We start from the raw sequence: 27,570 nt of genomic DNA, 5'->3' as shown, positions 1-27,570 counted from the left end.
AGTGATGGACAGCTTTTGAGCAAATACATCTGGCTGGATATACGGGATAGGGAAACAACAAACATAGATAGCGTTGTGATAGGGGAGAGGATTTGACTGATGCAATGACCAAATGGATAATGGTGTAAGGGAAATGGGGGTGATAATGGGCCAAGTCTAGAGACACATATTTGGGTCCAGATATTTTTAAATGGTTGCACGAGAACAGGGAAAGGAATAATGGAAAACAAACCAAGCGCAGAGGCTTGAGCTGGTTGTGAATGTGGTGGAAGAAAGGGTGGTAGACACACAAGGTATGGATATTGGTTCGAAATGTGTTCTGGGAGGGAAGCAGTGACGCCGGATGTGCGGAAAGAGAAGTGTCTGTGAGAGGATCCCATTTCCAGTGCTTATTTTAGAATCTCTTTTTCTCTAATGTCTTTCAGTTCCCTTGAAATTTATCGAACTAAAATGCTAACTCTGTTTCTGAATAAGTGATGTTATTCGTTCCTTTAAGAACATCTTGACTCGTGATAGTACAGTGCTCTAATGAATGATTCAAGATAAGGTGATATCTAGTTTGCAAACTCGGTTGCTACAGCAATTGCCACATCATATCCGTTATCTGCAGAACAAAGACTGAGACAATTAAGAAAGTAAACTATCTCAGTACTTTAGTGGATCGGAACAGTGTGTGACAAACTTAGAGCATGTTTACTCTCTCAGTTGTTCTTGGGATGGGTGAGTATTAGTCTAGTGTCTGGTACCTTTCACTATACGATGATCATTATGTTATGAAAATGTTCAAATAGAGAGTTCCACAAACTGTTTGCGATTGGGGAAGTGCCTGCACAGGGCGTAGCTCGCAAATCTTTTTTTCTAATGAGCAACGTCACTCAAATTTGATGTATAATTTGAAATTGTAAAAACGTGAAATAGCAATTTAAAAACTGGATGATGTGCGCTGGTAGTTGAAACGTAGAACACAAAGATAAAATGTTTCTGATCATCTGGACACCCTTTTTGTAGAATTTTAAAAAGTGTATTAAAAGAAGAGGGTTTCAAATAGCTTGGCAGGGGGATGGGAACCGGAGAGTAAATTCAGTGGCGAGAGAAGCAAAGCTGGAATTGGGCAGTAAAAAAGTAGAAAGTAAATTTGGAAGACAGAGGAAAGAAGGGCTGGAAAATAGACAAGGGAGTTTGGCACCACTAAATGGTATATACTTCAATGCAAGGAGTATAGGGAATAAGGCAGATGAGTAGAGATCACAGATTGACGCTTGGGAGTATGATATTATACCTATCACTGAGGCATGGCTGAAAGAAGGGCAGCTGAACATTCCTGTTTACAGGTTATCAGACGGGAAAGAGAGGTGGTTAAAAAAAGGACGTGTCCGCACGATTGATTCAATAAATTATTACAGCTGTGAGGAGGGATGAAATGTTAGATGGGTTGAAATGTTAGATGGGTTATCAAACGATGCCATTTGGGTCGAATTGAAGATTAGAAAAGGGGCGATCATAATATTGGAAGAATAGACTCCGAAACTGTCAGAGTAAGATAGAAGAACAAATATGTTGGCAAATTGCTGCGAATGACCAAAACTGTAGAGCTGCAATAGTGGGAGATTTGAACTACCCGAATATTAACTGGGAAAAGAACTGTGAATGGTACAAAGGGTGCGGAATTCCTAAAATGCATTGAGGAGAACTTCCTTAGCCAGTATGTAACACGCCCAGCAAGGGAGAGGGCAGTTCTGGACTTGGTTTTGAGGACTGAAGATGGGCAGGTGGAAGGGATATCGGTGGGAACATATTTTAGTGCGAATGATCGTAATTCAGTAGGATTTATGGAAAAGGACAAAGGTGTTCCATGAAAAAAAGTTCTCAATTGTGATAAAGCCAATTTTGCTGAGCTGAGATGCGATTTGGCCAAAGTGGACTGGAATCGGCTACTTGATGGTAAATCAGTGTCAGAGCAGTGGGAGGCATTGAAGGAGGAGATGCTCAGGGTACAGGTCAAGTCTGTTCCATTAAATAAAAAGGGTGGGGCTAACGAATCTAGAACCCCTTGGATGTCAAGGGACATACAGTGTAAGATAAAGAATAAAAGTGAAGCTTATGCAGATACCGAGAACTCAACACTGCTGAAACTCTACAAGAATATAAGAAGTGCAGTGGTGCAATTAAAAACTATATCAGGAAAGCGGAGAGAGCAGGAAAACATTTTGGCAAGTAAAATCATGGAAACCCCAAAGATGTTTTATAAATACATTAAGAGCATGAGGATAACTAAAGAAAGAGTGGGACCATAATGTAAATATGTTTGTGGAGGCAGAAGAGTCTTATGAATACTTTGCATCTGTTTTCACAAAAGAGAGAGTGATGCAGACAATACAATGAGGGAGGAGGAGTGTGAAATAATGGCAAGATGAACATAGCGAGAGAGGAAGTATTAAGGGACTTAACAGCTTTGAAAGCGAATAATTCTCCAGATACGAATGAAAATTATCCCAGGCTGTTAAGAGAAGCAAAAGATGAAATAGCAGAACTTTAATTTAAATGAATCTTAAGTATGTAGTGTATTTTTCTATTTTATATTAGCGTTTTGTGCGTTTGCGGGGGGAGGGGGGGCGGTGGGGTGGGGTTCATTCATAATAATAGGAACTCCAACTTACGGAGTTTCCATTCTTATGAGTGACAAAATACTCTACCTGGATTGGCTGCCCAGAGCCATGTGACCCCAGCTCCAGCAGACGGATATCCCAGCGCGCACGCGCTCCGATGCGCAGGGAACGAAGGCCTCAGGATCGGAAGTTCGAGCGGGTGCAGCACCTTCCGGTAAGTGCACATTTTTTTTCTATTTTCCAGTCGTTTGCCCACGGGAAGACCTCGATCGGAATTTCAGGCACATAATATCTTTCTTTCTTTCTTTCTTTGTTTCTGTCTTTCTTCCTTTCTCTCTCTCTTTTTCGCCTTTTCTCTTTCTGTCTCTCTTTATTTCTTTCATTCACTCTTTCTTTCTTTTCTTCGTTCTTTCTTTCTTTCTTTCAGTTCATTTATGTGTCTAGTTTAATATTTGCATCTAACACAATTGGCACGAGCCCATCACTGTTTCCCTGCGTCCAAGAGCATGGGCCATTTGCCTACTGCTCCGGACCAGAGCCGGCCATCTCTCTTTCCATTTATTGTTCCCTCCTTTTCCTTTTCTCTCTATCCTTCCCTGACTGTTCTCCCTATCATCATTCCTCCTTTCATCTCTCCTGCCTCGGAAACTATGTCCTCACAAATGCATACCACAATCCTTCATTACAACTAAGGGATGTTATTCATTCATTTAGTGACACCTTGACTAATGTTAATGCAGTGCACGAATTGGTGACTACAGCTGATGTGATATCTGGTTTGCAATCTTGGTTGCTATGGCAACAGCCACGTCATATCCGTTATCTGCAAACGCAGTACCAAGACTATTGAGAGAGTAAACTATCTCGGTTCATTGAAAGATCTGAATAGTGTGTGCCAAGCTAATTACAACATGATTCCTCTCTCGGTTATTCGTGGGATGGGTGAGTATGGGTCTAGTGTCTGGTATATTTCTGTACTCGAAGATCTTTATGTCAAGGAAAGGTTCAAATAGAGAGTTCCGCAAACTAATGAGCAGATTCGATTATATTCCAACTATATTTTGAAGTGGAAACGTGAAATAGCAATTCACAGGGTACAAACTGTGCTCTGCTAGCTTAAAGAAACCACACGGATGTTTCTCATGATCTGCAGACTCTTTTCGAAGAGTTTACAAAAAGCTTATTAAAGGAAGAATGAACCAGGAATATGTGGCTGCCAAGAAACGAATCCAAATACAAATTATTTATCTAAGTGACGTCAAACGGAAAGTGCTGGTGACACTCAACAGGCCAGGGATCATCTGTGGAGAGGGAGCAGAGCTATCCTTTCAGGTCGCTGACCTTTCTTCAGAACTGGGAGTTGTTAGCGATGGGCAGCTTTTGAGCAAATACATATGGCAGGATAATCATGACCATAGGTGGTCCCTCGAAACAAGGATGACTTGCTTCCACGCCAAAAAAGGATGACTTCACAGGTGTTTCAATGAAGGACCTGAACTACATCCTAAAGGGTGGATGATGGCTGTGCGTGGATTTTTTTTTAACGTGTGGTGACCGTTGCACACCAGACGCCACACGGGTTTGAAAGAGCTAGGCCTTGGTCCAGTGGTAAGTTTACCCAAGACGACTGGAGATCCTCTCTGCTGCATGGACCGAGGGGCAGCTTCGTGACAGGGGGAAGGATATGACTGATTCAATGCCAGAATGGATGATGCTGTCAGGAAAATGGGAGTGATAATGGATCAAGTGTAGAAACACATATTGAGTCCAGTATTTTTTAAATGATTGCAGTAGAACAGCAGAGGGGAAGGCACCATGGAACATTGAATAAAGTGGAATGGCTTCCCCGGTTCGGGAATGGGGCAGAAGAGAGTGAGGTAGACCCCCAGGGCCGCAGAGAGTCAGAAATGGGAACTGGGAGGGTGGTGGCGATGCCGGAAGTGTGGAAAAATAGGTTTCTGGGAGGGGATCCCCTTTCCCTCCTTATTTTTAACAGCGCTTCATCTCTAATATCTTCGAGTTCTGATTAAATATTCGAACTAAAATGGCAAGTTTGCTTCTCTCCACGCAGATGCTGCCTGACCCGCTGAGTGTTTCCTGCATTTACTGTTTGTATGTCCGATTTTCTGCATCCATAGAGTTTTTCCGTTATCTATCCGACTTATCAATGGCCCTGAAATTCCGGTGTCCCGGGTCCGATCGAAGTTTCGATGGAGCCGGGAAGGCATCGGAAAAGCCGGTTTTCAGCACGCAATGCTTATGCGCTGAAAACCGGGCTTTTCCGATCTGTCAAGTTTCTGGCTGGACAGATCTCGCGCATATCGGGAGGGAGGACACTTGCAGGGCAATATTTCCGCTATTTACGCATATCTTGCCCAGCAAATGTACTCAAAAATCTTGCGCCTGAAAAAGCAGGTATACAGCCAACTTTTACAGGCGCAAGTGTTTAAAAACATACATAAACATTAAAATTAAATTAAAGAAACACATATGAAAACATATTTTATTGTTAGAAAGCCTCCCTACTACGGTAAGTTTATTTAAAGGCATAATTTTAAAAACTTTTAAAAAATCAGGAAACTAGTTTTTTTTTATAAGAACTTTAATTTAAATGAATCTTAAATATCTAGTGTATTTTTCTATTTTTTATTAGTGCTTTGTGTGTTTGGGGAGAGGTGTTTCTCATTCATGATAATGGGAAATCCAACTTACGGAGTTCCCATTATTCTGAATGAGAAAATACTGTACCTAGATTGGCTGCCCAGAGACATGTGACTCCAGCTCCAGCATACGGACAGCTCAACACATGCGCTCCGTTGAGCAGGGCGTGAAGGCCTCAGGATCGGAAGTTCGAACGGGTGCTGCACCTTCAGGTAAGTGCGCATTTTTTCCCCTTTTTTCAGTAGTTTGCCCACGGGAAGACCTCGATTGGAATTTCCGGCCCATAATATCTTTCTTTGTTTCTGTCTTTCTTGCTTTTTCTCTCTCTTTTTCGTTTTACCTCTTTCTGTCTCTCTTTATTTCTTTCTTTTATTCTCTCTTTCTCTCTTTCCCTCGTTCTTGCTCCATTTTTTCTTTCTTTCTATCTTTCTTTCTCTCTTTCTTTCTTTCTGTCTTTCAATGCTTTCTCTCCTTATTTATTTTTATCTCTTTCTTTCTGTTCATGTGTCTGTCTCAAATTATGCATATCTGTTTTTGTGCTAGTCTTGAAAATGTAGAACATTTTGTATCCAGTACAAAACAGAACGGGACATTTCAAAATGTTCCTTTTTTCCAGGGTTATACAATTTGTTGCTTTATGTAGTAATATATTTATGCTTGATGTTGTTTGATAACTTTCAATTTTCATATTCCACTTTACTTGTACTGAATTACAATGGTACAAATGAAACTGAGAAAATTCTGATGTCTATTTAGGAAGTAGTAAAATCCGAGCTCTGAGAATTGCTGGATTTTGCTGCAGATCAATAGGTTATTGATGGGTGGAATTGTTGATTTTCTCCATTTGGTTCTCTTTCAGTTCAAATGCAGGTGCTGACTGGACAAATCATTCGTGAGTATTTGACATTAATGTGAATAACCTGTTTCTCTTCATTTCTTCTTAGATTTATTAGTGACTATTGTATGTTTATGGTCCTTACTTCTGGTCTTGCCCTTAACTGAAAACATTTTCGCTATGTTTACCATACCAAACCCTTTCATAATCTTATATACCTCAATTAGGTCGCCCGTCAATCTTCCATTTTCTAGATAAAAGATCTCCAGCCTGCTCCATCGATCCTGATAGATAAAACGTCTCCATTATGTTATCATTCTAGCTAAGTTTTTGATAACTCTTTACTACCCTTATGTCCTTTTTATAATAATAGACCAGAACTGTTCTCAGTGGCACACTTTTGGACTTACTATGGTTCTATACAAGTTTGACATAACTTCCCTGCTTTTCAATTCTACCGCTTTAGAAATGAACCTCAGTGCTATGTTTGCTTTCTTCGTGTTTTATTAACATGCGTCGCTACTATCAACGATTTGTGTATCTGCACCTCCAGATATCTCTGTTCTTCAACTCAATTTGGACATTTATTTTACAAGGAATATGTGACCTTATTCTTCTTGCCGAAATCTATTACATCACACTTGTTTAGATCGAATTTCGTTTGCCAATTACAGGCGCAATTTGAATGTTTGTTAATGTCTTCCTGTATGTTGTCACAGTGCTCTTCAGTATTTACTTGGTAGGTAAGGTTGTGGGTTCAAGTCCCACACTAGGAACTTGAGCACAAAATATCTAGGCTGACGCTCAAGTGCTCCATGTGGTCTAACCAAGGTATAAGGAGTCCAGAAATGTGCACAGTGCTCCAAGTGTGGTCTAACCAATGTATAAGGAGTCCAGGACTGTGCGTAGTGCTCCAAGTGTGGTCTAACCAAGGTACATGGGGACCAGAACTGTGCACAGCGCTCCAAGTGTGGTATAATAATTGTTGTATGCAAGTTTAATGAACTTTTTAGCTTTTCAATTCTTCCCTTCTAGAATTGAACACCAGTGCTCTGTTTGCCATCTTATTGTCGTATTAGCTTGGGTCGCAACTTTCAGCGATGTGTGTCTGTGCACCCACTGATTCCTCTGTTCATCAACCCTATTTATACATTACATTTTCAATATATATGTGACCTCCTTATTCTTCCGACCAAAATGTATCACATCGCACTAGTCTATAATGAAGTCATTGCCAATTACAGGCGCATTATGCAAATTTATTAATGTCTTCCTTTATTTTGTCACAGTCCTCCTCTGTGTTAATTCAATGTGGACCACACTCGCCCCAGAGTCATCAGTTGTGGGTTAAAATCCCAGTCCTGGGACTTGAGCACATAACTATAGGGTGACTCTCCCAGTGCAGTGCAGATGGAGCACCGCACTATTGGAGGTGGCGTCTTTCGGTTGAGACGTTAAACCGAGGCTCTATCTTCCCTCTCAGGTGGTCGTAAAAGATCCCATTGCAATACTTGGAAGAAGAGCAGGGGAGTTATCCCCAGTGTCCTGGCCAATATTTGTCCCTCACACAACATAACCAGAACAGATTATCTGGTCATTATCACGTTGCTGTTTGTGGGAGCTGGCTTTGCGCAAATTGCCTGGCACGTTTCCCACATTACACCAGTGACTACACTCCAAAAGAACTTCAGTGGCTGTAAAGCGCTTTGAGACGTGTGGTGGTCATGAAAGGCGCTATATAAAGGCAACTAGTTATTTAACTTCACCTCCCAGTTTGGTGCCACATTGTGCACATAGTACTTGGCTGATGATACTGATGACATCGATTGATTAATGTGTTCCCTGTATAAACTGAGTTGACTTTGTATTCCTCAGACGATTCAGAAAAGTCAATCTTGCATTTGAATCCACACTATGGAGTTTTCTTAAAAGGAGAGAACATAAATTTGAATTGCCGCTGTCGCTGTCCCCTCACAATGAACCGTTATTACAACAGTGATCAGTTTTGGATGAAACTGGACCCTCAGAAAGGACAATGTGAGACCTCTTTTAATTTAACAGCAGAAAAGGGCTATGAAGGAGGTTACACATGTGAATGTCTGCTCTCGGAGAATGGACAATGGATATACTCAAAAAGGAGCGACCCTGTTCAGATAGTTGTTCAAGGTACGTTAGCAAAATCCATTCTCCACAATGGGCTTACATCAGTTTGTGATTTTCGAGCGATCCAACAGACGCGAAGGTCAGTTGGGCTGAATTCATATTGGCCATTGGAGGTTGGTTTACTATCCAAAGGCCTGTACATGGATTTGAAATTGATGTTGTTAATCTGGGTGGAGTTTAGTTTAAACTCCAGTTCCAGTTCAGTCTAGCATTTAATGTACGTGGCAGAGGCATGTCATATCCTCGAAAATTCTCCCAGTTTTCTCTTATTGTGCGAAGACATGTCACCCCGCCTTTTCCAACCTATAGAAAAATCCAGCGCTTTTCATTCATGGACAGAGAGTGCCTCTGGCCGACGCCAAAAGCCTTCAATATGCTTCTGGTCTGAGAAGCTGCCCTTCCCACTCCACATTGATCGGTCCAGCGGAATATAAGCATTGGTTAAACGTGTTTTTCAAGTTAAAACCAATCGCATGGAGTCCAAACCTTCTACTGAAGCGGGACATGAATTTGAATTGGGAGAGTCTATATAAATATATCACTAAATGTATAATTTCCGATGCTGTAGGGTCCCCTGTTCTTATGGCATTTGGAAATCAATTACAGTTGCTTAATTCTATGTCATTCGGAATCATTGTATCCTGCCACTGTTTGATGCTCTTTGGGAGTAAGGGTGAAAATTTTACAGCGTGTTTCCGCAAATTGTCCACATATCTGTTTGACGTTAAATGCTGCCTTTACGTGGGAGCAAATTGTAATAGTATTTTGAGAGGCTGGTGTACAAATTCTCACCCTCTACCGGATACCACCGATCAATGTGGAGTGGGAAGGGCTGCTTCTATGAGCACCATTGTGCATGGTGCTCTTTTACAACCTGTTTAATATTTAACTGTGTATGCCAAACAGGGAAAACCAGCAACAGATGCAATTGGAAGTGTGGTTTGTAACGAGGCAGAATCGTTTGTGAAACGGTGGGTCTTATAGGGTGAGTGAGTGCTAATATCGATGCACTGATTACAGAGAGGGTTTACACTGTGAGTATCAGGGGAATAAATGAGTGCCTCACGTGTCAGAAAGTTACAGGAATCCGCTGGTTGTAAACAGTTTTCTGTTGTTCAGTTCAGTAGCAATGGTTATGGTTATAAATCACTTTATTGTTTTCTACTTTTACATAACAAATAACCTGAACGCAGAGTATAATTTCTTCAGAGTATAATGCAGTTTATAAGCAGAGTTTGTCAGCAGTTCCGAGTGTAGGCATACATTAAATAAGTTTCTCTCTTTTTCTCAAACTGTAACAAAATACATTATTTTTTATACAGTATTCTTTTTTTTATCAAACTGGAATTGGCCTGTCCTTATTTTGTAGCTTCCGGGCCGTGCACTTTCCTTCACCAATTCATACGCACACATTTATCGTACATCAAGATTCGCTAGTTTCCCGTCAATGCACAGTCCTTCAGCCGATTCTTACCCACACAAATTTACATTGTTTGTCCATCAACAACCTCTCATGTCGCCTGCAATAATATGTGGTTACATGTTTATAGTAGGCCAACTATAGTCAGCCTTACTTCAATCTTGAGCACTGGCAGTTGCAAAGTGTAATATATATCTCTCGCTCTCTCTTTCTCTCTCGACTGATGCTAACCACATTTTTTCTGCGCACTGAAATAACTAAACATGAACACATTTCAGCAACCGAATTAACTGAGTTACATTTGGAGCATAGGAACACGACTAGGCTATTCAGCCACTCGAGCCTGTTCCTCCATTCGATGAGATCACGCTGATCTGCGACCGAACTCCAGATACCTGCCTTTGGCCCATATCCCTTAGTACCTTTGGTTAATAAATAGCTCTCAATATCCGTTTTAAAATTAACGATGAATCGAGCATGAATTTCCGTTTGCCAAAGAGAATTCCAAAGTTCTACTGTCCTTTGTGTGTAGAAGTGTTTCCGAATTGCCATCTTGAAAGGTCTGGCTCTACTGTTTAGACTATGCCCACATGTCCTAGAATACCAAACCAGCGGACATAGTTTCTCTCTATCTACCCTATCTGTTCCCCTTAATATCCTGAAAACTTCGATCAGATCCCCCCTTAACCTTTTAAATTCCAGGGAATACCCGACTAGTTTGTGTAATTTCTCCCTGTAAATTTATATATATATATGTTACACCATATATATGGTGTAACATATCAAATTCATGTTCAGAAAGAATGTGTAGTAAATTTACGTGCTGAGAGATCAGGGATGTTATTCATTCATTTTGTAATCACTACACTGATGTTAACACTGTGCTCTAATTGGTGACTACAACTAACGTTATATGTGTTGCTGCAATCTCAGCTACTGTAGCAACAGTCACATCAGATCCCTTATCTCCAAACGAATGACTAAGGCAATTAAGAAAGTAAACTATCATGGTACTTTGGGATGGGTGAGTATGGGCCTAGTTTTTAATAAATTTAGTTACATATGCCAAAAAAATCATAGGATTACATAGCCAGTCTGTGCCAGTCTTTATGCTCCACTCGAGTCTCCTCTCGTCTTTCTTCAACTAAATCTATCCACATAACCCTCTATTCACTTCTTTCTCATATGCTTGTCTAGACTACCCTTAAATGTATCTATTCTATTCGCTTCAATCATTTCTTGTGGAAGCGAGTTCCACATTCTCATCACTCTTTGGAAAATAATTTTCTTGTTAATTCCCGATTGGTTTTCTTGGTGACTATTTTATGTTGATAGCCTCTAGTTATGCTCTTCCACACAAGTGGAAACATCCACTCAGTATCCACTCTATCAAAACTTTTTATATTTTAAAGAACTCTATTAGGTCAACCCTCAGCCTTCTTTTTTCAAGAGAAAAGAGTCCCAGCCTGTTCATCCTTTCCTGATATTTGTACCCTTGTATTTCTGGTATCAACCTTGTAATTCTTCTCTGCACCCTCTCCAGTGCCTCTGTATCCTTTTTATAATCTGGCAACCAGAACTGTACGCAGTGCTCCAAGTGTGGTCAAACCAAGGTATACGGAATCCAGAACTATGCGCAGTGCTCTAAGTGTGGTCTAACAACTCTATATGTAGACCATAACTGTACGCAGTACTCCAAGTTTGGTCTAACCAAGGTATAACGGGACCAGAAGTGTACGCAGTACTTCAAGTGTGGTCTGTCTAAGGTACATGTGGACCAGAACTGTACGCAGCACTCCAACTGTGGTCTGTCCAAGATATATGTAGACCAGAACTGTAAGCAGTACTCCAAGTGTGATCTCTCCAAAGTATATGGAGACCAGAACTATACACAATACTCCACGTGTCGTCTAACCAAGGTATATGAAGACCTGAAGTGTACGCAGTACTCCAAGTGTGGTCTTTCCAAGTACCGATGCAGGTTTAGCATAACTTCCGTAGTTTTCAAATCTATCAATTGAAATCCGATAGAAAAATATCGTCCTGAGAATGGGAAGGCAATTGAAGAGTTGAGCTAAAGGAAGGTCAGTTTGTGCAGATTGAATGGAGACGTGCGGTAAGTGGCTACACAATTTTCATTATTGAAAGCAGATAAAAACAGAATGAACGGAATATCCTGGAACCAAAGAAAGAATCAGTACTTCCTGGTTTAAACCGCTCTCCCGCCATCCTTAACTTTTGGGTAATAACGAAATTCCATGTGTACATGAGGTGCAATCGGACAGATTTTGTTCTAAAAGCATCCTATTAAGTTAATCAGTCGAGATTTGCAGCACAATTGCATACAATACTTTTGTTACAGATAGACTCTTGGAGCCAACTATCTACATGGATCCAGATTCTGGCGCTGCTTCAAATGGAGACAATGTGGCCATTTCCTGCAAAGGTGACATTCGCTCTGGAGGGGGGACATTTCACTTGTACAAAGATGGCAAAGGAAACCCTGTACAGTCTCGTACTGTGACCGGCGGTGAGCAGATTGTGACCTTCACCATAAATACCCGAAGCGAAGGCTCTGGAGGAAATTATAGTTGCCGATATCAAACAGAGGTTGTTGGACGTTCGACAGACTCGCCGTTCAGCAAAGACGTGGCGATTACTGAGAAAGGTAGGGACCAAAACATATCAAAAACAGGTTGTATGTTCTTCTATCTCAATGTCTGACAGTTTCGCTCATATATAGTTAATATAGGTGGCCAATTCCATTTAACATGCAATCGAGATTCACGAATTTCCCTGAAATGGTTAACTGGGGCCGGTTCTTGATCTCCTGTCTTAATCTTTACCTTCGTGTTGCATAGCCTGCAGAAGCTAAACCCTCTGCTCGTTATCCATAGACACATGTCACGCTATCAGCGCTGGGTGGGTTATTTAACTCGCTTTACAGGTGTAGAAATTCCAGGTACCTTCCGATTTCATTGTCCACCCTCTCTGCGTTGGTCCACGAAGACAGCACACATACCAGGGAGCGGCTGGCTGCAAACTGTCAATGCGGTTAAATGGATGGACTGAAGCTCTTCCATTTGTGACCAATATTGTTATTGGCCCAGAAGTGTACGGGCTTCGTACAGAACAATATCTCACGCTGGGTCGCAATACGTCATCGATGTGATCACGTGGGCCAGACCAACCTCTCAGGGTTGTGAGAATCCCCATTCAAATTTATGTGAGTTCCGTACGTTTCGAACCAGCATAAGTTTGAATGGGAATATCCTCCCAAATTACAGAAACACTGAGAATAACTTTTCAAAAAACCATCACATGTTTCAAATTAATAAAAATAGAATTTAATTAATTATTTAAAACAAAAAATGGATGTTTTGAAAAATAAATGTACTTATTTTAAAGTCTAAAAGTAGACTTACCTTATTCAACAGGATTTGGAATATTTAAATTATTTTTTTAAAGTATTTTTCTGTAGTTTAAAAGTCTTACTACTGATAAGAGCAGGACTTACACCTGCTGTTACCAGCGTAAGAATTGAATGACATTTGCTGGGCATAAAGTTCATCTCTCCGTTCATAAGCGCCCTTTAGTGTAGGATGTGGTGCATCTGTCAAGAGAATTCTTAACATGCTTCACATACTTAAACCGGACATGTGTGCAGCTCATCCTCACCCATGTGGAGAGCGAGTTCAGGCCTAATCTGTGCACAGTTAACGGCCTTAAATCTTACCTTTGTGTCCCCAGTACTGCCACGGTGACACACGTGTGCAAAGTTACAACAAGACTATAAATAAGTGAGAACAGAATCAAACCTAATTAGCATTGAGCAAGCTGTAAAATTCGTCAAAATTTACTACACACAAACAATACCAGCAATTGCTTCAATGACCATGTTTAAGTTCATCATAAATGCATTAATAAAGATTCCCACCATTCATCAATATGTTCGAAAGGAATGGGTTAAACACTTTGAAGGAAAAACTGTTAAACTCCCACAATGATTACCTGAACTTAAATTGTTATTACTGGGGTTATTTTCATGTTACAATAGAGAAACTGCCAGCGGGTGTTAACAATGTTATGGCATAAATATTAAAGTTACGATGCACCTCCATTTTGAGTTGACTTTGGAAGCGTTAATTACTAAGTTAAGACGTGCTCACAACGAGCTACAATGATCTTGGCTTCTCCCACAGAACAATATCTCATGGTGACCGCAATCCGGCTCTGCCTCGGTGCCTTAGTGGTAATTGTGATGGTGATATTCATTGTTCAACATCTTGTTAGTGCAAGGTCTCCCCAAGGTAAGACATTACATACAGTTGCTGGTGTTAGATTTCTCACCTGTGTTTTGACTTATTGTGTAGAACTCTGTGGAAAGGACATGCCCACATCGTTATCCTTAATACAGAGCCTGCTCGATAAAAGCACACACCCAGTCACGTAGTATTGCATGGCATTTACAGCACAGAAACAGGCCATTCGGTACATCAGATCCGTGCCGGTGTTTATATCCACACCAGCCTCCTCCCACCCATCTTCAGCTCAGCCCATAACCATATTCTTATATTCTTTCTCCTTATTGCTTATATCTAGCCTTCCATTAAATGTAACTGTGCTATTTGCCTGAACCTCTCCCTGTGATAGCGAGTCCCATATTCGAACCATTCTTTTGTGTAAGAAGTTCCTTCTTAATTCCTTACAGGATTTATTCGTGACTATCTTATATTCATGCCCAAAATAATGTTCTGATCCATAAGTGCAAAGTCTACATCTAACCTATCGAACCATTCCATAAATTTAAAGGCCTCTATCAGGTAAACCCTCAGTCTTTACTTTTCTAGACAAAACATCTCCTGATCAATCATTCTTGATAACCTCTCGGTTCTGGTATCATTCTAGTACCTATTGCATGCCTCTATATCAATATTATAAAATGGAGACCACAACTGTGCACAGTCCTCCAAGTGTGCTCTAAACAAGGTCCAATGCCATTTTAACAGAACTCTATTCCCCCGGAAAAGAACATCGCCGTTGTTTGTTTGCTTTTTATTCGCTTGTTTACCTGTCATGCTATTTAGAAACATAAACATAGAAACATAGAAAATAGGTGCAGGAGTAGGCCATTCGGCCGTTGTAGCCTGCACCGCCATTCAATGAGTTCATGGCTGAACATGCAACTTCAGTACCCCATTCCTGCTTTCTCACCATACCCCTTGATTCCTAGTAGTAAGGACTTCATCTAACTCCTTTTTGAATATATTTAGTGAATTGGCCTCAACAACTTTCTGTGGTAGAGAATTCCACAGGTTCACCACTCTCTGGGTGAAGAAATTCCTCCTCATCTCGGTCCTAAATGGCTTCCCCCTTATCCTTAGACTGTGTCCCCTGGTTCTGGACTTCCCCAACATTGGGAACATTCTTCCTGCATCTAACCTGTCTAACCCCGTCAGAATTTTAAACGTTTCTATGAGGTCCCCTCTCATTCTTCTGAACTCCAGTGAATACAAGCCCAGTTGATCCAGTCTTTCTTGATAGGTCAGTCCCGCCATCCCGGGAATCAGTCTGGTGAACCCTCGCTGCACTCCCTCAATAGCAAGAATGTCCTTCCTCAGGTTAGGAGACCAAAACTGTACACAATACTCCAGGTGTGGCCTCACCAAGGCCCTGTACAATTGTAGCAACACCTCCCTGCCCTTGTACTCAAATCCCCTCGCTATGAAGGCCAACATGCCATTTGCTTTCTTAACCGCCTGCTGTACCTGCATGCCAACCTTCAATGACTGATGTACCATGACACCCAGGTCTCTTTGCACCTGCCCTTTTCCTAATCTGTCACCATTCAGATAATAGTCTGTCTCTCTGTTTTTACCACCAAAGTGGATAACCTCACATTTATCCACATTATACTTCATCTGCCATGCATTTGCCCACTCACCTAACCTATCCAAGTCGCTCTGCAGCCTCATAGAATCCTCCTTGCAGCTCACACTGCCACCCAACTTAGTGTCATCCGCAAATTTGGAGATACTACATTTAATCCCCTCGTCTAAATCTTTAATGTACAGTGTAAACAGCTGGGGCCCCAGCACAGAACCTTGCGGTACCCCACTAGTCACTGCCTGCCATTCTGAAAAGTCCCCATTTACTCCTACTCTTTGCTTCCTGTCTGACAACCAGTTCTCAATCCATGTCAGCACACTACCCCCAATCCCATGTGCTTTAACTTTGCACATTAATCTCTTGTGTGGGACCTTGTCGAAAGCCTTCTGAAAGTCCAAATATACCACATCAACTGGTTCTCCCTTGTCCACTCTGCTGGAAACATCCTCAAAAAATTCCAGAAGATTTGTCAAGCATGATTTCCCTTTCACAAATCCATGCTGACTTGGACCTATCATATTACCTCTTTCCAAATGCACTGCGATGACATCCTTAATAATTGATTCCATCATTTTACCCACTACCGATGTCAGGCTGACCGGTCTGTAATTCCCTGTTTTCTCTCTCCCTCCTTTTTTAAAAAGTGGGGTTACATTGGCTACCCTCCACTCCATAGGAACTGATCCAGAGTCAATGGAATGTTGGAAAATGACTGTCAATGCATCCACTATTTCCAAGGCCACCTCCTTAAGTACTCTGGGATGCAGTCCATCAGGCCCTGGGGATTTATCGGCCTTCAATCCCATCAATTTCCCCAACACAATTTCCCGACTAATAAGGATTTCCCTCAGTTCCTCCTCCTTACTAGACCCTGTGACCCCTTTTATATCCGGAAGGTTGTTTGTGTCCTCCTCAGTGAATACCGAACCAAAGTACTTGTTCAATTGGTCCGCCATTTCTTTGTTCCCCGTTATGACTTCCCCTGATTCTGACTGCAGGGGACTTACGTTTGTCTTTACTAACCTTTTTCTCTTTACATATCTATAGAAACTTTTGCAATCCATCTTAATGTTCCCTGCAAGCTTCTTCTCGTACTCCATTTTCCCTGCCCTAATCAAACCCTTTGTCCTCCTCTGCTGAGTTCTAAATTTCTCCCAGTCCCCGGGTTCTCTGCTATTTCTGGCCAATTTGTATGCCACTTCCTTGGCTTTAATGCTATCCCTGATTTCCCTAGATAGCCACGGTTGAGCCACCTTCCCTTTTTTATTTTTACGACAGACAGGAATGTACAATTGTTGTAGTTCATCCATGCGGTCTCTAAATGTCTGCCATTGCCCATCCACAGTCAACCCCTTCAGTATCATTCACCAATCTATCCTAGCCAATTCACGCCTCATACCTTCAAAGTTACCCTTCTTTAAGTTCTGGACCATGGTCTCTGAATTAACTATTTCATTCTCCATCCTAATGCAGAATTCCACCATATTATGATTTGTCTATTTCCCCCATGTCCTATTCCTCCTCTGCAGCATTTAGACACTTATTTTTCAAGGAGTGTGTACCCTCTTTCTGCTTTCTAACACTATTTACCACCACACACATATATAGTGTATAATTACACACCAGATGTGGAAGTTTATTAATATCTTCCTGTATATATTGCAGTCCTCCTCTGTATTATCTACAATCACCAATGTTGTGTTACATGAGAAGTTTGAAGTTGTACTTCTATAGAGGAGCAGGTGGGCAGGAACCAGATCGGGAATGTTCCTGACGTGTCCCTGACCCCAGATGTCCCTTTCGTCAATATTACAGGACTTCCCAAGCTATTAAGAAACCCTGCAACAATTATCCTCCATTCTACTAATGCAATGTTATGTTTGCTTCGTATACAGGAAAGGAGACATTGGATAAAATGTGTTCGCCAGACCGCCGCAGCAGACAAAGCATGGTGGCTATGTCCATGGGTTGATTCGCTGTTTCAAAGGTGTTTTTTTTAAAATTTCGCAGAAGAGATTACTTGCCTGCAGAATACGTATTTGTTTCTTTTAAAGGACAGCCATGTCTGCTTTGGTGATGTTCTCTCTCTAATATATTGGTTACAGCGACAATTCCTGACTGAGCACCTTACACTGACTTTACCAGAAGCCCAGAAGATCCGAGTGTACCCGGACTCTCAGGGCGGTCTGATGCTGATGATACAGTGCTGATGATGTGCCTTATTGCCGCAATTTCGTTGATGAGTTTTCTGAGAAATTCTACCATTAACACAGGCTTATACTGAACAACAATCTTAGCATTGGAAATGTGCAGGGTTAAGGTTCATTGAATGATTTCATTTCTTGGAACTGCCTTTCAGATGATCATTGCTATCTCATCTCTTAAGCAATTCGTGTTGGTTTGCACATTATAATCGGAGTAAATCTAACGTGTCTTCCTGCAGTTGAGCTGAATAGTTTGCAGGACTGCCTTGATCCTGCCCTGAGCTTATTATTCTGATGCTTGGGAACATCAACTTTGAGCTGAAGTGTCAGCCTGGGCTCATTGGTAGAACACTTGCACAGACGTCAGCACATAATGCAGGCTGACACTTGGGGGATGCTCTTTTGGAGACGCAGTGTTTCAAATGAGAGGTGAGAACAGAGGAACGGAAGGAATAGGAGCAGGTGTACGCCATTCGGCCGGTCGAACCTGCTCCACCATTCAACGAGATCATGGCTGATCTTCACCTTCCTGTACTATCCCCATAGCCATTCATTCACTTAATATCCAAACATTTATCGATCTCTCTCTTGATTATATTTAACGACTGAGCCTCCACACCACAGCCCTCTGGGGTAGATCGTTCCAAAGGATCACCACTCAGTGAGTGCAGAAATGTATTCTCATCTCCGTCCTAAATGGCGGCCCACTTATTCTGAGACTGTGATCCCTGGCTACAGACTCCCCAGCCAGGGGAAACATCCTTCCTGCATCTACATGTCAAGCCCTGTAATAATGTTGTCTGTTTCAATGAGATCACCTTTAATTTTTTTAAACTCTGGAGGATATAGGCCTAGTCTGCTCAATCTCTCTTCATAGGACAATCCCCCTATCCCAGGAATCAGTCTGGTGAGCCTTCCTCGCACTCCCTCTATGGCAGGACTATCCCTCTTTAGCTAAAGAGAACAAAACTGTACACAATACTCCACGTGCGGTCTTACCAGGGCCCTATATAATTGCATATTTCAGAATTCGGTTAACCAAAGTCTTGGTCGCTCTCTCAGTTGGAGGGAATAAATGCCATCACGCTAGTCGATTAAAAGCTGGGTAGTTCTCCCCGGCTATTCTGGTGCACATTGATCTCTTAACAAACATCCCTGAAAACGATTGTCTTATCATTTATCTCTTTGCTATTTGTGGGACATTGCAGTGAGCAAATGGGGTGTCGCGTTTCTCTACAGTGCTCTCGGGACCATATTTCAGAATCGTTGTAATTGGTAGTACACGGCAGCTCCATGGGGCCGTGATAGTTGCTAAATAAATTGAATTTGTTTCAAATTGTTTCTATGGAATGAAAATAGAATCTGCATTGATATATATGATACATGTGACGTATATAATCTCCGCTGTGTGTCATGTCTCAACATTTCACAAATAAATTACCTTTGCTCACCGAGTGATTTCTGTATCCGGTTCAATCTTTCTAAGGTAAGATATGCAAAGCAGGAACTGTTTCCGGCTTCTAAACGTCAGCACTAAGAACAGATTTTAGTGTTAATATGCATGGGGAGGCTGATCACTGAATAACAGGAAGAAGTGGTAAACTCTGTAACATCTAGAATTGACTATCCCAACGCACTCCTGGCTGGCCTACGCTCTGTAAACGTAGTTCATCCAAAACTCGGCTGCTGTGTCGTAACTTGCACCAAGTCCCGCTCACGCATCACCCCCTCTGCTCGCTGACCTCCATTGGCTCCTGGTTAAGCAACGCCTCGATTTTAAAATTCTCATCCTTTTTTACAAGTCCCTCCATGGTCTCACCCCTCCCTATCTCTGGAATCTCCCCCAGCCCTAAAGCCCACCAAGATATCTGTGCTCCTTTAATTCTGCCTTCTTTAGCATCCCTGAATTTAATTGCTCCACCATTGATAGCTCTTCCTAGGCCCTAAACCTCTGGATTTCCCTGTCTAGCAATCGGCGCCTCTCTACTTCACTTTCCCCTTGAAGACGGTTCTTAAAACCTACCTCTTTGACCAAGCTTTTGGTCATCTGCTTTAAGATCTCCTTATGTGGCTCGGTGTCAAATGTCGTTTGACAACGCTCCTGTGAAGTACTTTGAAAAGTTTTACTATGTTAAGTCTTTGTTGTAAATTTAAATGATGAACTCATGTTTGCTAGAGTTGAACACATCTCCCTTAGGAGTAAGAGTGAATTACATCACGTGAATCTTTTCCTGTAGACTTTCAACTTCCTGCCACGTGCAGCAGTTGAGGCGAATAGCAAAGTTGCATTGACATGGAGGCGGGAGTAGAACATGAGAGAGAAAGGATTCGAGGGACATGCTGACAGAGTTAGATGGAGTAGGGTGGGAGGAGGTTCGTGCGGGTCATAAACTCTGGCATAAACCTGTTGGAGCCGAATGGGCCAGTTTCATTCTGTTAATTTCATGTAATTTTATGTAATTGTTGTCTGAGGTGAACATCAAATGATGTTCCCTTATCCTGACACGGGTAACTGTTTGCTAACGTGAGCAAGATTGCCCAGTGTTCATTAGGGAGGGGAACCTGCCTCCTTCACCGGTTTGGGTTACATGTAAATCCTGTCCCACATCGACTCTGACCTTCACTCTGAAGTGGCAGAGAAAATCACAGCGTAATAAAAGCGCAGCAAAGGCAAACAGATAAGTGTGCATGATGGAACATACAGCTGGGACACGCATCGAAGCAAGACATGACACAGGGCACACCCAGCCCAGTCGGATCCCGCAAAGGCCTCCTCACTACCTGATACCAAAGAACTCTCCCAAAATATAGTTCTTTATCAGTCCGACACAGTCATATCGTCAGAATCACACTTTCTAGATTCCTCCTTCACCATTCTTGGTTACGAGTAACCGCGCCTCATGCATCATTTAGGCACCAGGCAGCCTCTGTACTCAATATCGAGTTCAACAATTTCAAAACATAACTTCTGCCACTATATTTTTCTGTTTTTCTCTTTTTCCCACACCAGCTGTTGATGATTCTGCCATCTACATTTTTACCCCAACTAGACACATCTTTTGTTTCTTAACTTATCCCATTCCCATCTACCTTTGCCTCCCACCATCATTCCCTTTTGTCATTTAAACTCTCCTGCCTTCCACCTTATCACAGTCCTTCCCTTTTCTTCTTTCCTGCATCCCCCCCTTTCCCTGCTCCTACATTTGCTTAAAATCTGTTACACCTCTAATTTTTTCCAGTTCTGACGGTGTCATCGACCTGCAACATTAACTCTGTTTCTCGCTCCATAGATGCTGCCTGACCTGCTGAGTATTACCAGAATTTTCTGTTCTTTATTTCAGATTCCAGCATCCATGGTACTTTGCTTTTTTTATTGTTGATTATGATCTGTCCCACCAACAGGGGGGATCAACCAGAGAGGGGGTCAAAACGGAATACAGTCGTAGAGAGTGTTCCTGGGAGTCATCAACAGTGTCTTCAGCTCAACGAAGTCACTTCAGGTCAAACATACGAAAGGAAATAATCTGTTGATTGCCCCCGACTGCCCTCCATCAGCTGATGGATCAATACTGCTCCATGTTAATCCCACTTAGAGCAAGATCTGGGGAGAGCAAGGACAAAGAAAGTACTCTGGCTGGGGGGGCGGGGGTTGATTGTCCATTAGCAAGAGTGGCTCCTTGTTACATCGCCGACCGAGCAGGCCCAGTCTGTTCACAACGGGCAGTGAGAGAAAGAACACAAGGGGAGGGATTCCACATCCAACGGAGATTTGTAGCCCTCCAACATCCAGTTCTCAATGGTGAGGGACCATTGAGGGATTGAGGGAAGTGGAGGCTCCATGAACATCCAACAAAATAAAGGTGGTCAGCATGTGAACAGAGAAGATAAGGCTGAAGTGTCCACAATGATCTTTATCCGGAAATGCCGAGTGAATGAACATTGTTGATCTCCTTCTGAGGTCCCCCACTTTCCAGTCCTCAGCCAATTCGATTCACTCCAAGGGTGAGCAAGGAAACGCTGATTGCACTCGACACATAAAAGGCTCCAGATTGGTCAATATCCCGGCTGTAGCATCGAATAACGTGACTTTATCCCACTGCTATGACATCCAGGTTGCTAAGTCAGTGCAATAACAGTACAGTACCCGCTCCCATCTCGTTGGCAACTCGGATGTTAAAGTGACTGGAATAACTTCTAAGGAGACCACTTGTTCGAACTGCTATGGATGGTATATCAGTTGACTCTTTTGAATTGCATGCACCTTTATTTTGGTAAGATCACGGGTAGACGCAGCTGGATTAATTCTGTATACTCAGAAGGACAATCCAAGTGTAATTCGGGAGTGGAACAGTTAAATTGCTGAAAGTTTTTTTTCAAAAGGTGGCAAGTCTGCAGTAGAATCATCCAAACTGTTTGACCGCATTGACCACAATATGTCCTTTCTGGAATGACTGAGTGCATGTCTGTTGCCTCACCGGCAGATAACTCCACCCATAGCAGGATGTTAAACAGAAGCGTGCTAAGGTTGGAAACCACAACTGGGGAAGTAGTAAGAGGCCGTTACCCAGGAGGGAATTTATCATACTGTGATCTTGACCTTTCCCTGCGCCTTGTGCCTGGAGATGTGACCCTTCCATTGACCATGCCACCTAACATTGTGAATATTGACAGTTAATGCACTCTGCACGCAGAAGGTGGCACTCGAACTGCAGTGTCACCACTGCCTGATGTGAGTCGCAATGTAACCTCAGCTTAATCATGATCCCTGCTCATTAACCGTGAGCTTTCCAGCAGGTTACTCAGCCTCAGTTCAGTCTACTGGCAACATTGCGGTTCCAGGATGTGTTTCAAGGGGAAAGGACCAGAAAAGCTACAGAAATCAGAGGCGAGAGAATCATTTATCGAGGGGCAGCGGCCTGGAGGGAGGAGAAGGACATTGAAGGACAGGAATGGTAAACTGTAACTTGTATAGTATTACATAAGATTACATCGGAGATACGGCACAGTAACTGACCATTGGGCCCAACCAGTCAATGCAGGAGTTAATGCTTCACTCGAGCCTCCTCCCGATTTTCCTCTTATAACTCTATCAGCATAACCCTCTATTCCCTTCTCTCTCATATACTTGTCCAGCCTCCCCTTCTATGCAGCTATACCATTCGCTTCAACCACTCCCTGTGGTAGCGAGTTCCACGTTTTTCCCACTCTCTGGGTAAAGAACTTTTAGGTTTCTTGGTAACTATCCTCGAATGATGGCCTCGAGTTATGCTCTTCCCCGCAAGTGGAAACATTCTCTCTGTGTCCACTCTAACAAAACCTTTAATAATTTTAAAGACCTTTATTAGGTCCCTCCTCAGCCTTCGTTGTTCAAGAGGAAAGAAACCCAGCCTGAACATTTCTGTCATCTTTAGCAGCCCAACGTGGCTTTTATAGTGAAGCAGATATTATACAGTGCTCCAATATCATATCAGTCACTCATATTCTTATTTTAAGTTCGTTGTATTACAAAATCGACTCACGGGCATTAAAAAAAAATACTCATGCATGGAATCCGATTGCGTTTTGTTTGAATAATCTGAACATCTTACAGACAGTGCGTTTATACAGTCTGCGTCTCTCAGTGCTTGATACTGCCGCATATCCCCTCCTACCAGGATACAGCCCCCACACTGTACCAGTGTGACACTGCCCAGTGTATTCTTGAGCACAGTCACCATTGAATCTGTTTAAGGTGTTTTCTATTTCGTTTGATATTGCTTCTTTTGTCTTTTCTGCACATTTCGAAGTGTGCAGCTGCCAAGCACGCCATTCAGATATGTCTCTGTCTCTGTTTCTCAGTCTCTCCCTCGCTGTCTATCTCTCTGTATCTATTTCTTTCTGTCTCTCTGTCACTTTCTGTCTCTATCTCTCTCTGTCTCTGTATCTCTCTCGGTGTCTGACTCTGACGCTGTCTCTGTCTCTCTCTCTCATTTTCTCTATCTCACTCTCACTCCCTCTTTGTCTCACTCTCTTTCTGTCTGTCTGCCTCTCTGTCTCTCACTTTCTCGGTTTCTCCATCTCTGACTCTCTCCCCATCTCTCTCTCTGTCTCTCTGTCTCTCTTCACTCACTCTCATTCACTCTCTCTCTCTCTCTCTCTCTCTCTCTCATTAACTCTTTCACTGTCTCGCTCTCACTCTCCGTCTCTCTGCTGGTTGTTTACTGCAGCAATACGGGATCGCTATATCTTGCCCATTCCCCATAACCCTGTATCTACCTCTCCTTAAAACATGTATTCGCTTACACCATAAAACAAGACATATAAATTGCTTGGGGGTGATGTTGATCCTGTTACTGTATCCGGGTCACTCCTTTTCACCCACGACATTCAGTTGCTATTTATTGCATGTTACTTGCAATAAATAGCAACCCAACGTGGCTTTTATAGTGAAGCAGATATTATTCTGGGAGCTAATCATTCATTTCTCACATATTGCTAAGGAGGCAATGGCAGAGTGGATACAATGTCTCAGGGTCAAATAGAAGAGATGAAGGCTTACTGTGACCTACAGGGCTACGGACCTAGTGCTAAGAGGTAAGATTAAGCTGGGTAGCTCTTTTTCGACAGGGTCAAGGACACGATGGGCCGCGTGGCCTCCTTCTGTGTCGTAATTGTCTATGATTCTATGATTTTATAAGGGCTTAGGCCGGATACAGTGGAAATTTAAAAGAATGCAAACAGAGATGAGGTACTTCAGTTATGTGGACATACTAGACAGGCAAGAACGATTCTCCTTGGAGCAGAGAAGGGCAAAGTGTTTAAATAGAAGTGTTCTTCATTATAAATTGGTTTGATAGAGTGAATCAGGAGAAACTGTTTCCACTGGCTAGAGGTCTACAACATAAGAACATAAGAACATAAGAAATAGGAACAGGAGTAGGCCACCTGGCCCCTCGAGCCTGCTCCGCCATTTAATAGGATCTTGGCTGATCTGATTATGGACTCAGCTCCACTTCCCTGCCCGCTCCCCATAACCCTTTACTCCCTTATTGCTCAAACATCTGTCTATCTCCGCCTTAAATATATTCAATGACCCAGCCTCCACAGCTCTCTGGGGCAGAGAATTCCACAGATTTACAACCCCGTGAGAGAAGAAATTCCTCCTCATTTCAGTTTTAAATGGGCGGCCCCTTATTCTGAGACTATGTCCCTAGTTTTAATTTCCCCCATTAGTGGAAATATCCTCTGCATCTACTTGGAGTACGCGTCTACAACCACAAGGAACATTTTACCCAAGAATGGGCCTGCATAGTCGACATGTACCCTCGACCATGGTTTGGAGGGCCAAGACCATAAACTTAGCGGCACTTCCCTGGGTACATTGCTTAACTGCGAGCATGTATTACATCTGTGAATGCAGGACTTTAATTCCGCATCGATACCGGGCCACCACACGTGGGATCTGGAGGTCATTGATGAAGGTCTCTCTGCCCTTCTTGGGGACAATTACTCGATTGCCCCACAGAAGGCAGTCTGCCTGTATAAAAAGAGGCTCCACACTTAGTGCAATTGGCAAAAAGCACCAGAGGGAGCGCTGCACTGTCAGAGGTTCCGTCTTTAGTATGAGATGTTTAACCGAGGTACTGTCTTCCCCCTCAGGTGGATGTAAATTATTCCACATAATTATTGGAAGAAGAGCAGGGGAGTTGCACCGATGACCAGGTCATTATTCCGCCCTCAGCCAAAACAAATAAAAGCATTTTGAAAATCCATCTGTTTGGTGAGGGATTGTCAATGACTATCAGATAAAACACATTGGAAAATTATTTATCAACATGTATATCTTGGGTAGAGGTCTGAGATTAAAGCTTGAAGTGACATAATTGACTGAGTGATCCTGGAATTACAGAGGCAGAATAATTAATCAAACTCTTCACTGGGTTGACTCACCAGATGCCTGCAGTGAGAGCAAGCGTGAGTCAGTCATTGCTAATTCTGGCGGGTTCCTTGGTAATTGACAGCTCTGCTGGAACTGCTGCCTCGCAGTGTCTCAGAAACACCTCTAGTTCCTTTTAATACAAATGGCGCTGTGCAGGGCAGTGCAGATAGAGACGTGAAATTTCTGTACCCACATGGCCTAAACTAACAGCTAAGATTATTGACTCATCTTTTCCCCCGCTGTCTTCTTTGTAGATAGATCAGCTTCACAGAAGCTGTAATTTGTAAAATAACACCCCTCTAATAAATTAGCGGTAGAAACTCAAGTAGTTGCTGAGAGAAAATGCCATTGAATCTATTCTCGATATCAATCGATACCTTTTAAACAATGTATTCATTCTCGGGTTAATTTTTTACTTGTTCTGTATATATGTAAATTTTTATGAATCTCTCTCTTTCTTTCTCTTTCTCTCTGTATATATATATATATATATATACAGATGGAGACAGAGAGAGAGAGAGAGGGAGGGAGAGAGAGAGACAGAGAGAGAGAGAGAGAGAGTAGGCAGATATATATATATATACATAAATATATATATATATAAAATGGCCTCTGTTGATTTATTCACGTATATGATTTCATAAAATGAAAACTATTTCTGCTGATCCCCAAAAAACTATTACTTGAAACAGTACTATTTCTTTAAAAAAGACTTAAGGAATGTATAGGTGCAGGGAAATTTACAGCTAATTACCGGGTGGGCCTGATAATACCGTTGGTTATGTCTCTGATCTGTTCATGTGCCAAACATAGAACAGAAATGAAGAAATGAAACATTGCAACACTTGGAACATGGGGCCAGTCAGCCCCACGAGACAGTTTCGACATCCAATCCATTGGATGATCTCAAGCTCAGTTCCTTTTACCCGTCTTTGCTGTACAGCTTTTAGCACACTTACACAACAAAAATGATTCTATCATACACTTGACATCCCTAACTAACTTAGCATCCATAGCGTTTTGTGTGGGATGGCTCGAGGTTTCTAAATCTCTTTGTGCGAGTAACTTCCTCTGATCTGCTGCCGGTCCTTCTCTCAATTATCGTCTATCCGTGTCCTTTGGTTATCAACCTTACTATCAGTGGAAACAATTTCTATTAATTTACTCTATCAAAATCACTCATTATTTGTAATGCCTTCAGCAACCACCAACCCCCCCCCCTCCCCCGTCACCCCTTAATCTTCTCTGCTCTAAGGAGAACAATCCCAACTTCTCCAGTCTCCCGATATAACTGAAGTCCCTCATCCCTGGTACCATTCTGGTCACTCTCCCCTTAACCTTCACTGCTCTCAGGAGAACAATGCCAGCTTCTCCAGTCTCCCCACATAACAGAAGTCCCTCATCCCTGGAACCATTCTCTGAGACCTTGGCTCGCCTCCTCAAGTGCGGTGCCCGAATTGGACACAATACCCTCGCTGAGGCTTACGTCATTTATGAACGTTTACCATGAATATAACTTCCTTGTTATTGTTCTAAAGCTTTAACATGATGTCCTTGATTTTCCCTATTAATCCAAAATGCTCAATCTTTACTTCATTTGCTTTACATTATTGAGAATGTGTCTCTTTGTTCTCCCAAATATCTCCCATTGTTCGTTCAGCGACTTATCTGCCAATCTCTCTTCCCGTTTTTCACCATCCCTTTTATTTCATTCAAGTTGGTTTTTCCCGAATAAAGTAGCTTTGTTGTTCACACTCTGCTCTCGTTTTCATTCAATCTTGTGCATAATAATAATATATTGGCTCCTTTATATTCTCATATTCCAATTTCATTCATGTAGAATTATGCCCTGGGATGTCATCTTTACTTTGCTT

At 42.2% G+C, this 27,570-nt stretch overlaps 2 protein-coding genes across 8 annotated transcripts in view; both read left to right on the top strand.

Moving 5' to 3' along the window:
- The window catches only part of LOC139247337 (T-cell-interacting, activating receptor on myeloid cells protein 1-like), a 29,376-nt gene extending 10,146 nt beyond the window's left edge, over positions 1-19,230 (top strand). For 2 of the 5 annotated variants that reach the window (XM_070871609.1, XM_070871611.1), the window contains exons 2-6: positions 6,127-6,159; positions 7,978-8,268; positions 12,048-12,353; positions 13,888-13,995; positions 17,470-19,230. In XM_070871609.1, coding sequence (XP_070727710.1) covers positions 6,127-6,159; positions 7,978-8,268; positions 12,048-12,353; positions 13,888-13,995; positions 17,470-17,546 — 815 coding nt within the window. In that variant the 3' untranslated portion in view covers positions 17,547-19,230. Of the gene's footprint in view, positions 1-581; positions 721-2,677; positions 2,821-6,126; positions 6,160-7,977; positions 8,269-12,047; positions 12,354-13,887; positions 13,996-17,469 lie in introns of those variants that run through there. The other 3 variants (XM_070871613.1, XM_070871610.1, XM_070871612.1) reach the window with 3 other exon arrangements.
- A 3,184-nt stretch (positions 19,231-22,414) lies between these two features.
- Positions 22,415-27,570, top strand: part of LOC139247340 (T-cell-interacting, activating receptor on myeloid cells protein 1-like) — a 28,114-nt gene continuing 22,958 nt past the window's right edge. For 2 of the 3 annotated variants that reach the window (XM_070871624.1, XM_070871621.1), the window contains exon 1: positions 22,415-22,730. In XM_070871624.1, coding sequence (XP_070727725.1) covers positions 22,619-22,730 — 112 coding nt within the window. In that variant the 5' untranslated portion in view covers positions 22,415-22,618. The remainder of the gene's footprint in view (positions 22,731-27,570) is intronic. The other variant, XM_070871620.1, reaches the window with a different exon arrangement.

The sequence above is a fragment of the Pristiophorus japonicus genome, unplaced genomic scaffold (genome assembly GCF_044704955.1).
Source record: "Pristiophorus japonicus isolate sPriJap1 unplaced genomic scaffold, sPriJap1.hap1 HAP1_SCAFFOLD_270, whole genome shotgun sequence".
In the NCBI taxonomy this organism is placed as follows: Eukaryota; Metazoa; Chordata; class Chondrichthyes; family Pristiophoridae; genus Pristiophorus; species Pristiophorus japonicus.
Note: the sequence above shows the minus strand (reverse complement) of the source record. Positions and strands in the feature narration are given on the sequence as shown.